Source organism: Struthio camelus, chromosome 5 (genome assembly GCF_040807025.1).
Source record: "Struthio camelus isolate bStrCam1 chromosome 5, bStrCam1.hap1, whole genome shotgun sequence".
In the NCBI taxonomy this organism is placed as follows: Eukaryota; Metazoa; Chordata; class Aves; order Struthioniformes; family Struthionidae; genus Struthio; species Struthio camelus.
The window spans coordinates 72,495,619-72,512,126 of NC_090946.1; the positions used below are offsets into that span (position 1 = coordinate 72,495,619).

At 37.0% G+C, this 16,508-nt stretch overlaps 1 protein-coding gene across 5 annotated transcripts in view; it reads left to right on the forward strand.

Moving 5' to 3' along the window:
* Positions 1 to 16,508, forward strand: part of KLC1 (kinesin light chain 1) — a 46,825-nt gene that overhangs the window by 3,059 nt on the left and 27,258 nt on the right. For all 5 annotated transcript variants that reach the window (XM_068947200.1, XM_068947202.1, XM_068947201.1 and 2 more), the window contains exon 2: positions 15,169 to 15,430. In XM_068947200.1, coding sequence (XP_068803301.1) covers positions 15,170 to 15,430 — 261 coding nt within the window. In that variant the 5' untranslated portion in view covers position 15,169. The remainder of the gene's footprint in view (positions 1 to 15,168; positions 15,431 to 16,508) is intronic.

Consider the following 16,508-nt stretch of genomic DNA (forward strand, 5'->3'; position numbering starts at 1 on the left):
ATAAGCATAATATATTCTTTATTTTAAAGAGTCATGGTAGCAGACAGTGATGAGCACAAGCGTGCTAAGCCAATTTAAATAGACGCTTTATAGTCTGTCTGCCTCAAGGTAATGTTCAGTATGACGCATCTCAAAAAATGGGATGTGACCGATTCCATTGTCGCTGCAATAGAAGCAGCTAGTCACAGGCTTATCAGTAGCTTAGTACAACCTGAAGAATTATTTTTCATTGTTTGATGAGAGCGTTGTACTTATCTTGATCAGATTTTAGAAAGCTGTTTCTTTATAGTGTGTTATCTCTCATTTTACTTAATAAAAGAGTCTTGAGCATAAAATGTCCAAAAGATGGCTTTATGGTACTGAGTACCAGTCAAAGACAGATTTTTAATTTTCAGAACAAACTTTTTTGTCTTCAGCCTAGAACCTAGTAGTAGTCATATCCTGAGTCACACACAGCTTTAAGTATTTTTGAGGCAGTAAGGCTTTCCCAGTAACTTCTTGGGCGAGATATTGTTCCTTTCTGATAGCAGGCTGTAGAAATAAGTGTTGTTTCTTTGAAAAATTATTTATCAGCCACCAAAATCCATAAATGCCTGAGTAAAAAAAGGTGCACTTATGACAGCTTACATTTGCTGAGATGCTTTTATTGCCATCACTCATGGGGATTGGAGTGGGGCACTTTGTTAGAGGGTAAAACCAGAATTATGGATCCTCTTGGCGATGGATGAATTATTGCCACAAGGTCTTGTGTGAGGTACTTTTCGGACGTAAGATGATGTTGTACTTGTTTCGGATTTTTGTGGATGTGCTAGACAGTTAATAAAATTAATGATGATAGTTCATAGCAGATAGGCGAGCACGAGAACTGAGGATGTGTGCTTCCAGGAGCCAAAATATATCTGGGACTGTGAAAAAAACTCCCTTTTCAGAGGGCAAATGCTAAAGCATAGTTTACACTAGATATTTTAAAATTTTTTTTTGTAACTAATGAGGAAAATTAATGTCAGATACTTGATACAGTTTCTTTGGATTCAATCAACTGTGAAAATAGATGCAAGCAATAGTATCTGTGTGTTGTCTTAGTCATTATGTTGTTTCTTTGAATGCAGCTTGTCTCCCATGGACTCTGCTATTTAACTCTATCAGTGCAGCATGAAATAAGCTTTACCCTGGAAGCTGTGCTTTGACATGCAAGTGGAGTTGAATTGAATTGATTTTGTCGATTTTTATTGGCCTGCCTTCTTGCTCGAAGTTAGGAAGACCTAATAATGTGCATTGACCAATAATAGTGCTTGATCATCTGATCTTCTGTTCCAAATAGGCTTTCCCCCTGTTGTCCACTTAAACATACAGACTTTTTCTCGTGTTTCTCAATGCAGTGCCCCTTACTGGTAAAAGAGGTAAAACATATTTTGTAGGTAGACTTAACAGGTGAGCCGTTTCCTATTTTGGTTCCTTTGTAAATACCTGCTATAAAGCCCATTTGTTGTATTAAGATATTGTTCCTGAATTTACGTCAGAACTGTAACTGATTTAATACAATTGTAAAGTTAGTGTAGCGAAGGATGTAACCAGCCTAGTCATTAATACCAGCTTCTGTGCACGTTGCTTGGGTTAGGGTGATGGCAAACTACGCTCTGTGTGCTTTTTAACCTTATTTTCTGGGGTACATGCAAATATACATTTTAAAAGTTAATGCTGCACTAACTAGCACTTGGAAAGTAAAGATGTGTCCGATGTAAAGTTGAACTTTTTTCTAATGGTTTGTATCTGCTTTTTTCATACAAAGTGTTTTTTATATATATTTCAGAAAACCATTATAATTGTATCCAAAACTCAGTCATCTTAATCCAGAGAATGACAACTCACCTTTTTTGGAGTTCTGGAATAACTTGTGTTTTTGCATTATATACAGATACTGATTGTGTGTTTGTAAACTATTTCTTACATCCTGCGTAAGATGTACATCTCTTTAACAGTATTTTATTACTGCTATTTTAGAGGACTGTAATATTGTTCTTTGAGTGGAAACAGCACAAGTTGTTTAATGTTAGCAGAACGTTAAGGTTACTTACAGTCTACCGTTATCTATGTGTGTGCGCCATTCCACAGCATAGAGGGTGGTGGTTTTAAACATCTGAGGGCTTTCAGTACCTACATCTCTGCAATGTATCTTTAAGTTTGCTCCTTTGCAGCTGACAGTAGGTAGTAGTAGTAGACTGGCAAAGCATGTCGTACTAGTTTATGGACTAGCAGGAGAAAAGGTGGGATCTCTGTTGAGGGTGACTCTTTTTTTTTGTTTTATTTGTTCATTTGTTTTCCCCTGAATAGAGTATTGTACTTAAGATTGAGAGGATGTTTATGAATGTTCCTTTATCAAACAATATCAGGCTGAATGGTGTAGAAAAGTGAAAGCTATGTCTTTCTTTTCCAACTTGAGTAGCTTCCATTTCAGACAGACTGTAGTTACTCTGTCATCCCTCTTCTTTTCTTCACCATGAGTGGATTTTAGCATACTCTCAGCTGTACCGTTTTGTTCATGTGATTAAACGGAGCCCCTCCCCTCCCCCCAGTTTATATTTAGTGTGTGTTTTGAGGGAGAAGGAATTGCTTAAAAACATGAAGTCCCCCCCCCCCCCCCCAAAATCAGTGTAGAGAGTGGCCACGTATAGCCAGAGTAATGCAAGTAGTGGAATGGTAATATGTGAGGATATAGGGGAGATTAGTAGTTTGAGATAGGAGGAGGACAGCAACCTCCTAAATTGTTCCTGCTGGCAGAGTAGTAATATATACCCAATGTCTAAGCGTATTGTTTGAATGTTTCTTTAGTCTCGGTGCTGGTTTATGTAGTTCCTCACTCCTGCCACTTGTTCCATGTCCTCATTGTGTTAGCACAGGTGTCTGCCTGGCCACGTGGTGAAATAATATATTTTGACTGGGTTTGTACCTGGTCCTTTTCTCTTTCTGTGCCCTCACCTCTGACTGAAGAATAATCCAGTAAAAAGGGTCAGTTCTTTGATTTAATTTATTATAGGTATCGTCAGTGCTTGTGCTGCTATGATGGAGGATGTGACTGAAACTTAGGGCTGCATGAGGAGCGCTACCAGCTTCTCTCTAGCCATAGGCTGAGTGAGTGACTGTTTGTGGTTTTGTGTTTGCAGGAAGCCAGATCAGATGATCTGATGGCCATTTCTGGCTCTGAATTTCTCTGCCTATGTAAGACAATGTGTGGAAAATCCAAGAATGCGCTATTCTTTGTATTTAGCTTTTTTTTTTGGAGGTGCAAATTCAGTGCACATCCAGTGCAAAATCCAAATCCGTTTTTGGATTGCATTCAGTGTAATGGGTCTAGCTGTATTGAAACATGGAGGGGCACAGGAGTCGTGACATGTATAGCAATATTCTAGCGTACTGATGGTGACCTAAAGGTCTTGCTAGATGTGTGAATGAATGAATCATCAGGAAGATATGTTAATTTTGAGGAGTGGTGTGTATTGGGTAGGTTTGGTGTGCAGATCTGATTGCTTTGTCTACCGTAAGGCAAAATTAGGTTTAACAAAGAGAATGTGATAAAACTCTTCTGTAGTGTTCTGCTCTCAGAGCATTCAGGAGCACTGGATGCTGGTGCTTAGTAGAGGTTCCTGGTGACTTAAGAAATTATGCAGAGAAGACGGATAAGATTTTGTTGTGGTACTGATGCATGTTTTAGCCATACGTCCTCATTTTTTCAAAGATTTGTTATGTCCCCTGTCTTTTGAAAGGACAAGAGGCATCACAGGGTGACTTTGACTAAGTGTCCCAGTAACTTGCTGTTACTTAATTACGTCTCCTTCCTATTGTTCAGAAAAGAGATAAAGGTTGATTCATGATTAAATTACTCTGCTTTTTGGTCTGTCTTATTCAGTTATTACCAATTTCTCTGACAATATTTTAAGTTAAAATTATATGCTCCATGTAAATCTTAGAGCATGTATAAAATATCGCTGTTAGAATAAAATTAACTTTAAATTTTTGTCTGGAAAGAGTCCATGCAGAATGCAGACAGAGAGCAAAGATACACAACATATGTTTGAAAACAACAGTCAGTGGGGTTTGAATTACAGAGTCTGGTTGTACCTTGTGTGGCCATTGACTCAGTTTCTTGATCCTCACCCAGTTGTTGTGACAACAAATGGCCTGGAAATATGCAGACTGATTTGAGGCGGAAGGGGGGGATGTCCAGCTGCACATGCAGCAATACTAGAATGTGCATGATATGTTGCTTTTGGTAGCAAAGGTGTTTTAGGAAATAAGTTTATTCTGCCCTCCTCAGATGAACCACTAAAGAGATGCTTTAAAATCAGATTTATCCAAACAATATGGGTTAAAATACAGTAGTCAAACTGTTGCTGTTTACCTCTGTTTTGTCCATTATTCATTTTATAGTGTGTCCTTGTTCTTCTGTGCCAGTACACCAGAAAAGCAATGTACTGTGGCAGGATGGTGGGAACTGTTAAGCTAGTGCTGTTTCCAAAGCCAGTATTTCAGGAGTTGCAAAGGAGCCCACCCAATGCCCTGGTAGTAGCCTGAATTGTGAATGCGCAAGATCATTGTAGAGAGGGCTACAACTGTGACTTGAGCCTCAGGTGTGAGTACACAGAATGTTAAGGAGACTTCATAGGATGCTAGGCTAGGACCTGTTGCACTTCCTGGCCTGATAGACTTTTAAGACCATCTGTGTAAGTGTTGCAGGTTGCGGATTGCTTAACAAGGAAATGATTCTGAACCTTATGATAAAATGAGCTCTCTATTGTCATATATAAAATACACAGTGAATGATGCGAGGCTTTTTTAGATGATTGCCTCATTTGCTACGCTTCCTGTGAAAAGAAATCTGCAAGGTGTAAAAGGTATTCTGTTTGAAAAATGGTGACTTGTGTTGAAAGTATCAATTTTGGTGCAATATTTAATGGAGTAGAAATAATTAATGCTCAATATTAATGACAACATCTGAACTATTTAGTTGTGCAGCACTTTTCCTGTAGTCATCTTGGAAGGATTTGATTAGGGTTTTTGAATTTCCTTTTATTTTATTTTATTTTAATGAAAGGATGGGGGGAAAAGTCTATTTTCTCGAAAGCTTGAAGGATGAGGCACAGTTTTGTGCATCTTACTAAGGTAAACTGTTAGGTAGCTTCAAAGGCAGATTTAAGGATTTGTTAAACTTAAAGGTTGGTCTCTCTTGAAGCCCTATTAGTGGATGTTCCTCTTATGCTTGCAGAAGGAATTGCTGATTTTCTTATTTTGGTACAATGCTCCGAAGCGCCTAAGAGTAATATAATTTGTACTCACAGTAGATGGGGCCTATGTGGGAAGCTTTGCTGACAGTGATAGGAGGCAAGATATGTCCCTCTCCACCCTCCCTGTATGCATTCTTTTAATGGTTATAGGTATGCCATAAAAAGTAGATTTGGTTATGGTTTATAGGTCTGATGTTAGTAAGTGGAAGCTGATGTGGTTTTTAATGTGATATGGAAATCTGATTTGATGGGAACACTCCTGTGCTTTTACGTAAGCACTGTTTAGAATTAAGCTAAATAGATGACATAAATAGGTCCTTTGAATTGTCGATAAAGTAACTCACATCTCAAAAATAACAATAAAATGAAAAAAGAACTAGAGTCAAGCTGAAAAAAGCAGATGTTTTGTCTGCACTATTGACTACTTAAAATTGCACAGTATGTGTCTTTAAAAACACTTGGTCATAACTCTACCTCCCTATTCCAGTCCTGAAGAGAGTCTTTCACCAGCTAGAATTCCTCTACTGGAAAAGGTCTTATCGAGACTAAAGATTCACTAAAAGCATCTGTGCAGACGTGAAGTGCATGAAGAGCCAAGTCCACTTAAAGAAATAGATACCTAGAGCCATGAGAGTAAAAAGTGCGGGATTTGATAATGAAGATGGATTTGTAGCTCCAACTGTCTTGACTGTATTTATTTAAAGATGCAGTCCTTTCAATCCACCTAAAATAGATAACTTATGGAGCATGTCTTTATAACTACAAAATACTAAACGACAATACAAAACTTTTCTTAAAATAATTATCATTGATTTTTTTCTGATGTATCTTGATTCCTGTGACAGCTATTTCAATTTTTAATAACTAACTGTAAATATGATGACTTTTAAAATCATTCAGCTTCTGCTTTCTGATGCATTTAAGAATATTTACTCTACTTTTATGTAACTGTTCTTAAAACTGTCATGATCATTCCATTGAAATGTATTTTTTAATCTCCAGTTGTCACAGCGAGGTGGGCTTTGTGGCTATAAGCACAAGGCAAATTCTGTGTGGCCTAGCCTGGTATGTTGTGCCAGTTTTTTAGTGAACAGGCAAAATGCTCTGCTTTCTCAAGGGCAGCTTGTGGCTGCTTTAGACCTCTTACTAGTGCTCATAAGAAAGGAAAGAAGTACTAGTTTTGGAGAGGGGTGACAGCATTTACTGTTGACACATAGTAGTACAAAAAAAAAAAGAGGGCGCTCCCTTGCTCCAAGGGGTAGGAGACTGAACTTTGCAATCCTGAGAGTCTGCCTGTCTTTGGAAACCATGGACATAACTAAAACTAAAAAACAGGCATTGGAGCTCATTGCCCCACACTACCAAACAGTGGACGAGATTTGTGTTCTGTTTTGTTATTCTAGGATAAAGAATGGGGGTTTGATCCTGCCGCAGGCTTGCAGATACTAAATCTGAAACAAAAAATTTCTTAAGGATAAGGAAGGTGCATACCACTAGCCTGTAGCAGGCAGTAGTCATAGGGGCCTCAGTTAACAAAGAGTTGGTAAGCATGTACCTTCTGGAAAGAACTCCTTTTGGTGTAGGTCCTCTAGACTCCTGGTTCAGTCTCCTAAACCCCTTTGGAATGTGCACCTGTTCAGACAGCTCTGTCACCTGCTTCAGCTCTGGTAAAGAGTAATCTCAGATGTGATCACAAATGGATAGAAAGGTCATATTTTCATTCAGCTTCATTTGAAACCTGAGATGGTAGAAGGTCTTGGGAATGTATACAGAGAATACTTTTTTCCCCCTCCCTCTCCTTGCATGCTTGTGGTACATGTGAACCGATTGTACGATCCTAACAGATGCCACTTTTCAAAGGTCCTCTGTGATTTCACAATATGTTGCTACTCGATGTTCTAGTCACTATGTATTTTTAGTACTCCAGTAAGGTAAAACATAGTGGGTGAGATACCCTGGAAAGAGGATTCTTTCCTCTTACACCGTTCTTGCATAACTGATGGCAGAATTACTAGCGTTTAGGGGAATGACTGTATCATCCAAAGATCTTTTTGTCTGATGTAGTATGTAAGCAAGAATGACAAGACGGGATTTGGCCGCAGTCTGCATCTTTATAGAATCCCAGATATGGTTTAATCTAAAAGAGGTCTTGGAAATTCTTATGTTTGCAGGTCATCTGAATTGTCTGCAGGTCAAAGATACAGCTATAACTACATTAGGGCGGTGAAATGGTAGTTAAAAATGTGTCTGTTCAGTTGAGTATGAAGGGATTAACACCAGAATAAGTTCTCCTTTAAGAGGAGCGATCTTTATAGTCATATGGCACTTTTATGCCCCTCTAAATTCTTCTGTGTTAGGGGGTTTTACTGAATTAACTGTTTCAGCAGGAAATCGTAAATCTAATCAAAGTAGTTTACTTGCTACAGATGCTGAAGTACCGACTGAAATAACTCTTTGAAGTTTTGGGGTTTTTTTTTGTTCGTTACCATTAAAATGTGAAAGCATTTATTTCAAAATAGTGTTAAGGCTGTTACTTACTGGAAAACAAATATGATTGCTAAGAAATGGTGCATTTGTGGAGTTTGACATAGTGTTCTATAAAAATGGACTCCACAACAACGCAAATCTTCATAGCGTGTGATTTCTTGAAGAGAAATGTCAGTGTTGCCCCTGCTACAGGCTTGGTAGGAGTTATTTTTTGCTATCAACTCTTGTATTTGCAGATACATTTTACTAACCTACTTGTCTCTCTCTCTCTTTTTTTTTTTTTAAATGTAATATCTTCCTAAGAATCTGAAGAGTTCCCTGAAAAGTATTGTTTTTACAGCAGGCCAGGTGGTTAAAAGGTTCCAAACACGGATCAAACGAAATGTATGGCAATTGTGTTCTTCAGCTAAACTAGTACATATCCTCTTCACTTAAACTTAGTTTAATACAGCGGATAAGCTTAATAAAAGCCGTTGGGGTTTCCTAGAATACATGATAAGTGTTCTTCAGAGCTGGATGCTGTTGTGAGGCGGGTGCAGAACATGTAACAATGCAGTCTGTTTCCACTGATGGGATGTGGAGAGTGAGCTACGCTGGGCAGTGTTAATAGAAAAACAACAGCCGTGTTAGTCCAATTGAACAGTTCAAAACAAGTTGAAATCTCTGCCAGTATCCAAGTCGTCGGGTATTTTGCACCTTTTAATGACGTTGTCCTTTTGAGTGTTAGGTATACGTTGTACATCTGTTCAGAAATTAGTGTTTACCCTTGTAAAGGATGAACCTTTAAAAAATGTGAGTTTTTGTCCTGCTTGCTTACCAACACACATGTCTTGAAGTGGTAAAGTTGTAGGTCAGCTTAGGAACTTCATTCGGAGCTTTTCTTAGGATATGCACCATTGACGTTAAAGGATGACAAATACCTTTTCTGCACTATTTACCTTGCATACCTTTATTTTGCACCAGATTGTGGGGCAGACTTCTGTATTCAGGGTTAACTCCGAGTTGAAGGTAGGCAGAAGGAGCGCCATAGGGTTTTTTAATTCAGATGCATACTAGCAGGAAGTTGATCAAAGTAGTGAGTCCGGGGGTTAATTCTTTTTCAAATACTTTGTATTCTAAAGGACTTCTCTTTGCATAAAGTTGTTTGCTAGTCATATGCAACTCCATCATCTTTTTATCTACTTCTGATCAGTGATATGGGGCCTCTGATATGTGCTGCCATTTGTTCTCATTAACTGAGTTATTTTTAAGGTAGCTTGTGTGTATCTGTGCTACGTTGTGAAGACGTTTGGTAAGATGACATATTTGGAAATTTCAGACAGTGCAAAGATGCAGCAGTTTTCTGTTTATAGAAGTGGGTCAGCGAGAGTACCTTACATCTGACCGCCACTGGTACGCTTCTTCCAGATGCACTTCAGGATTTCTGTTCTGTAGGTGCTCACATGTGAATTCAAAAATCTTACGAGGAAGAGTGATTAAATAGCATGACAGTTCAGCTACAGTGCTGGATTTGCCAAGGAAGGACAGAGAATTGGCTCTTGAATACCTCTTTAATAGATATGTAGCCACTGTGTTCCAAGCGTGCTTTTATTGTGGTGTCAGAGATAACTATATTGGAATAAAATTCCTGAACCGTTAGAACTAAAACAAGGGCAAACCAAATTAAAAGACTGAGGTTATAAATTTTATTATGTGTGGGAATATGGTTTGTGGTGGTAGAAAAAGCCTAATAGTGAAGTGAATGTCTTAGAATTCTTACTTATATTTTTTTAATCTTATTTGGAACGTGGACGTTTCTGACTGTAAACCGTAACAGCAGTATGTTCAGACTGGAGTGTTTCTTATCGGAGTCCTTTTACAAATATCTTTATAATTATATGAAAGGAATCCTTGGGTGATTCATTCTCACCATTTCTGACTAGCATGTGTCATTGTGAACTGCTGTGTTAGGAAGAGGTGTGGTTTAGTGTTTGACATACTACTCATGTCCCTCAACAGTGTGGGAAATGTTAGTGTAGTAATAATTCTCCTAATGAACCTTTCTTTGTTGGCGATTCAGTTTTTGTGCCTGGAAGCTTGTGAAGTTTTCAGGATGGTCTGAGAAGGCAGTCTTCTACTTTATGAAGAATAGCAGTTGAAAGCCAATGGTAGTGTTTCAAGACTGTGCGTTCCATGATGTAATGAACGGTGTTTGGGTTTGAGCAGTGAATTAATGACTTGTAAGTTGCAACTAATACAAACTAAAACATGTACATGTAAGTTTTAGGGTGCTAAACATTCTCATTTAACTAAGGAGAAATGAAGAGTCAAATTAGAGTAAAAAGCCTTGGATAGACTGATCCCTGTTACAAAGCGGTGAACACTTATTGGAGATAGAAAAAGGTCTAGTCAATATATAATGTATTTGTGTGGAGTTTGCAAGTGCTTGTAGATGACAGGGCCGGAAGGTGTGGCTTGAACAAGTCTTTTAATAATTTTTACTGTTAGGAAAATGATTTACTTTTTCTTGTATGGTGACACTTTATTATTCTGTGGCATTCAGCTGCCCGGTCTGCTGTCTATGTGTTCAGAGAGAAAAGTTTGGCAATCATTTGATTTGACAGAGCACTTTACAGATTTTTTATTTTTAATTGTATTTTAAAACAGGAATGATCAGACCTTAAATATGTGAAAAAAATATCTTCCAAGTTTTTTTGTACTTGAAATGACTACTAAATAATTAAAATATAAATGGCATTTTTCAAGATATGTAGTAAAGACATAAAAACAACCTCTAAAAATTAGAACTGTTTTACTGTTTTCCATCTATGTCTAGGACCTGCGCAAATCTTGACTCAAGGAAAAAAAATTTATGGGTTTCTTAGTAAAGAGAAACGTTCTTTCTTGATAAGGAATTTTCCTACGCGAAGTAGCATTGATGTTGCATGCATATTTTAATTCTGAGAAATCAGTGTATTTTGAAGAATTTCTTATTCTTTTAATTTAAAAAAAAAGTTTACCCTAAGCGTGAATCCTCTTATTGTTGGAGGTGATCTGCAACAAAATGACATTTTTATTTTTTTAGAAAGTAGATAAATACAAAAAGATACTTATGCTTACCAGTTCTTTTAAAAATGACTTCAGGAACTTAAGTAGTTAGTTCAGTGTGTTGTGCGTATGTCCACAGAAAAACTTGGGAATAAATTGTAATGTCAGAAGTACTAGTGAAATTATTGTTGAAGTTTCACGAATAACAAAATACTTAAGTGGCTGTATCTTTAATCAGTTTTAGTTTGGGTGACGGGATTATTGCTGCAGTTACATGACTGAAAGATTGTAGGTTTGGCTCTGTTTTCTTTATGCTTCCTTTGATTCAGAGTTGTTTTACGCTCAGTCCATTTCTTTGTTTAGTAGTTGTCCCTGTAGAGCTTATTACCTTGACCTATCCAAGTTCATTATTTTGTGTATGTTTGAAGAAAATTGCTTTATTTTTAAATGTCAGAAAACTGTTAAGTGACTATACTTCATAATACTTTACACTGTAGTAAATACAACAGAGATGTCCTGCTTACAATCTACACAGGTACGTACCTAATACGATATGTAAACTGCTTAAGCCAGCTGGCTAGTCTGTTGTAACTTGGGTCATGTTGCATGTTTGTTAACCCGATCTCAGCTATTTTTCCTTACACTAAAACTTTGTGCATCTTGATTTTTTTTTTTTTAATTGTACTTTGAATTAAAAAATTAGCATTTAGATCTAGAATTCCTGCCTTATAGCAAGTAAAATTTGCAGTTGACGATAAGCTGATGTCAGGATAGAAGCAACAGGACTTGCCAAGCCTTTGACTGTATCTTGTTTTCTGTGGGGGTAAACAGAGGAAGAAAGAACTAACTTTGAAAAGTAACAACAGAAAAGCACAGTAGTGGGGGTTGTTTTTGTCTCCTTTCCTCTGTATAGATGCATCCCCACTTTCTGCATATAAACTTAACTTTTTTTTTTCCCTTCTTCCTCCTCCCCACCCCATAGGGTTTGCAGCCTCAGGCTACACAAAGTGAATCATATGATAATATATTCAAATGTGATCTTATTTGGTAAATTGGTATGCCTTTTTGTAAAACATTTTAAAAAATCATGGAAATGGCACCACGCCCTCATGCTACTCTTAAAAGATATTATAGACATTTATTAATCTTATTCCTGTAAAGAATCGGATCTGATAGCATAATGAATTAGTATGTACGTTTGTCTTCCATTCTATAAATTACTCCACCGGTCACAGTCTTAACAGAAGTCTGAACAAAATTGTTAAAATTTTCTGTAAGTATTTTAAGAGATCATTTGAACGGACATCCGAGGAAACCGATGTAGAAAGTTTATTCCTTTCCTGCCAATGGGAAGATTAGGATTCCTTGATTTTTCACTATAGGAGACTTGTATCTTTTCAAGTTATCTGTATCTCTTTATAACTTTTGAACTGACACCACCTCAAGTACAGTTCCTCGTATTGGTTATTCTGAGGCAATGGAAGCTCATGGTTACTCTCTTAATATTTGATTCAAAATGTGATGGCTTAAAAATGAAGCACACAGAACTGAGACAGAGAAGAATGTGTATGTAGAACACGTCTACAAGTTGTAATGGGTTTAAAGTCTGTTTCTGTCCTTTTTGGGTTTAAATTGAATTCTTAAACCTGCTTTTCCTTTTTTTAAAAGCTCATGTGATGTGCAGGTCTGGTTACAAGCTGCTCTGTTAGAACAGGCCCTTCTGCTGGGTTAGCCTTCCTTAGTTGCAACTTTTCACGTATTCAGCCAGAACCGCTAGAACTGCGTGCAAGATTCTGTCTGACCGCCCTTTTCCCCCACAGTAACAAAATTAGTGTCCGTTTCACACCTAAGATTTCATTGCGCACGCAGTTGTCTTCTGCTGGGTTTGTGTGTGGAATATCTACTTCACAGGCTACTTTGTCCCTCTTTTATGGAGAGATGACCATTGCAATGCCTGATGTAGTATTTTTCCTGTTACTCTTGGTTTGTGGGCTGTGGGTTATTTTTTTGGTTTTGTTTGGTTTTTGGTACCGGTGAATGGCTGTTAGTTTATTTGTGTTCATCATCTATAATTCATTTAATTTCTGCTTTGATAGATAAATTGTACTTTCTTTTTTCTTTTAATAAACATCCCCCTCCCCCCACACACCTGCCTACTCTGTTTTCCATCATTAATGATGTTCCAGAAAGACTATAAAACATTGAAACAAGCCAAAAAAAAGATCACCACCCCTGTTCGCATAAGACAGAAACAAATGATCACCTACTTTGGAAAGCTTCAGAAATGCAGAAAAATTCTGGGTATTTAAAAGTCAGATTTCATATTAGAGAAGTTCTGAGAAATGAAAGCATCTATTCATTAGATGTCCTCTGCTGTTTTAATTTTCTTTTGATCAAAGGTTCAGTGCTTTGCATTCAGAATGGAAATTGTTAATTTAATGACATGAAAGCACGCCAGATTATAATTAGGGGTGAGCTATATGCTGAAGTTAGCATAGCCCATAGCAATTTCCTCTATGACTGTGCTTGTCAGAAGCATTTATATACAAATTTGGTTTATCTACAAATTTGATTTATATTAAATTGGCACAGTTGTTTTTTTTTAAGAACAGCTTTAGAGAGTACATTTAAAAAAAAAAGTATTTAAAACACTCTAGATAATATTTCTCAGATTATAAATGGGCAATGTGTAATTACCATGTTTTGCTAATCAGCGTTTGAGTTGTTTTCTTATGCCGTGCTAGATTAGGTGGCTTGTTCACTCCAGGAGTTATTCCAGATTAACCGTGGATCTGAGTATGAATTGCTTGTATTAAAATGTGGTAAGACCAAATTTATTATTTACCCAGGTTTCCTATGCTTTCAGACAATAGGTTATTGCAAGATAAACTAATGTAGTATACAGCTCCTCTGTGGCAAATGGGTATGCCTTTTTCACTTAACAGAAGATAATTTGAGTGTATATAAAGCGAGTGAGCTGCCTCTTCTTATAGATGGATAGATGTGTGTGTGTGTGTGTGTGTGTGTGTATATATTTCACACTAGAGTAAGAGTGCATCCTTAGGCTGTTGTCATGAAGTAGTGCATGTGTGGATGCTTGTCTGTGTGACAAAATCCCAAAGCGCTCTTATTCAGGATTTAAGTGGTTAAAATCCCTTTTGGTTGTCGTCAAAAATTAGACTTGTTTCTGTGCAAAGGTCTAATACAGTTTAGCTAATTCATTTTAAATGTTAGTTTATCAAAGCTTCCCCAAGTGTCTTCCTCTAGATAAGTTGTAGCTTACGGCTTTTGAAAAATCTTGGCTACTTCATAGTCTCTTCATTCTAATTTATAATTCCTGGTACACTTCAAGATATAAATATCTTAAGTATAAAGGAGTAATTCCTCAATTCTTTATTCTTGTTATAGAGCTTTTTTTTTGGTAACGTTTTAAGAAGAAGCAAGCGATTTCTGTGTCTTATGCCTGTGTTTCCTCATTGTTAGACTTGTTTGTCACTTCAGTAACAGGACATGTAATGATAATTGCCTGAGGTCTTAAACATTTTTGGTCTTTATTTGTATTTTGTAGAGGTGTTTACAAACATTCAGAAATTTATTAGCCTTGACATAGTGCATGACCTACTGACAAAATAGCACAGTGAAATGTTTCTTGCAAGTATTATGTCAGATGCTGGGAAAAATTACTTGTGTAACAGTTCTTGCAACTTCATTAAAACAGCCACATCTAGACCTGTAGACAATTGAACATCGTATGTAACTTGATTTACATACTAGGGGGTAGTTGTTATTTTTAAAATATATATGTATAATACCTTTTCTAGCTCCTGGAAAAAGGTGAAGATGGTGTTTTCTTCTTACTGTATAAAGGACTAAGGTTTTTCTTGTTGTTGATGGATCTATCTTTACCCTTTTCAGAGGGTTGGATAATATTTCTTCAAGTTGGGCTCCTATTTGGTGGATGTTTGTGAAGATAGCTGTAAATCAGTGGCATCTGCAAATAGTTTCTTACATACACCCACTACTATATTAGCTTCGGCAGCGAGCCAGAATCCTGAAGATGCAGCACTTAATTTGCCTGATTCTTCAATTCTCCTTAGAAATTCTTCTGTCGTTTTGTAATGCACATTTTTATTTTCATTTGTGGTTTGGCTTATGAATGAATATTTATATTAATCTTGGAAATAGAAACTGAAAAACTTGAAACGTTGTCAAAGCCAGGACTTAAAATATTGCAGAAGTCGTGCAAAAATGCCATTATGTTCTCAGTTTAAATTTCAAAATCACATGACATCTTAAAGAAAAGTTTTATTACGCTATTGAAAATTGTTTATTTTATTTTTACTTTTGAATTAACTAGTCTAATCTTTCATTTCAGAATGTATGAAAACATGTCCACAATGGTGTATCTAAAGGAAGAAAAGTTGGAGAAGCTTACTCAAGATGAAATCATTGCCAAAACTAAGCAAGTTATTAATGGACTAGAGGCACTGAAGAATGAGCACAATTCAATTTTACAGAGCTTACTTGAAACACTGAAGTGTTTGAAGAAAGATGATGAATCTAATCTGGTTGAAGAAAAATCAAACATGATTCGAAAGTCACTGGAGATGTTGGAACTTGGACTTAGTGAAGCACAGGTAAAACTGGAGTAGAAATAGCGCGTTTCAGGCTTTGACTGCTCTTTTGATATAAAAAATAAATTGAAGTTCATTATTTGGCCTCTAATTGGAACCTTTAAGCAGAGATCAGTGTTTAAGGACTTGCACTTATATTACTAAATAGTAGAAGTGAGGAGAGACATTTAAATTATTACCATGTGTTAAGGAAGAAGACTGCTGTAGCTAAACAGAAGTAGATACTAGCTGTCTTACTATGTTACAAAACTAATTATGCGTTCCGTATTAAAGCATTGCAGTCCATAGTAGAGCTCCTCTTGACTTCAGTGGGACAATTACTGCTTTCTGGCTAGACTTTTCCGTGGCGTAGTCAGGTAACGCTTGAGCAGTTCAAGAATTAGGCATTATCAGCGTTCTAACTGTAGGTCACACGCAAATACAAGAATTTGCTCAAGGTTAGGAGGTACAGTATAAAACGGCAGGGTGTTTGCAACTGAGTTAAAAATGCCAGTGGATTAACTTTGTATTAATAGGCTTTATATTGTCTATAGAGCAATTTGTGCTCGGTCTTCTCATCTGGATCGAGCTAGCATCATGCGGTGATCTGGAAATTGAGTGCATTGAATCTTGATGAGTTATGACCCGAGAGAAAGAATTAATATGTTCTACCTGTCATGGAAATGTGAAATTAAAACAACCCATTCTCTGGTCATCAGGGTATGGGCTGTCAGACTTCAGTGTATACAAGCCTTGATCCCTTGTGTAGGAAGGAAAAACTTAAAAGATAAATGGAATAAAATTGGAACAGTTGGATTTTCTTTTATTTGTAGAAGATCTACGAGTGAATGAGCATCTTTTCTCTCCTAACTCTGACATGGTATTGGGACTCTGAAAAGCTAGTTTTGATTCCTGGCTCTATCAGACCGAGTAGCCTCAGTTTCAAATGTTACTGCCTTGTCTGCCCATCAGGGGTCTTGTGAACTGTGGTGGCTGAGGATTTAAAAAATCTGCATGTATTGCCTTTGTTAGAAGAGAAATTACACTTCAGACGACTGTTGTCAGACCTGATAAGCCCCCAGTGCTCCTGTGTGCTTTGGGA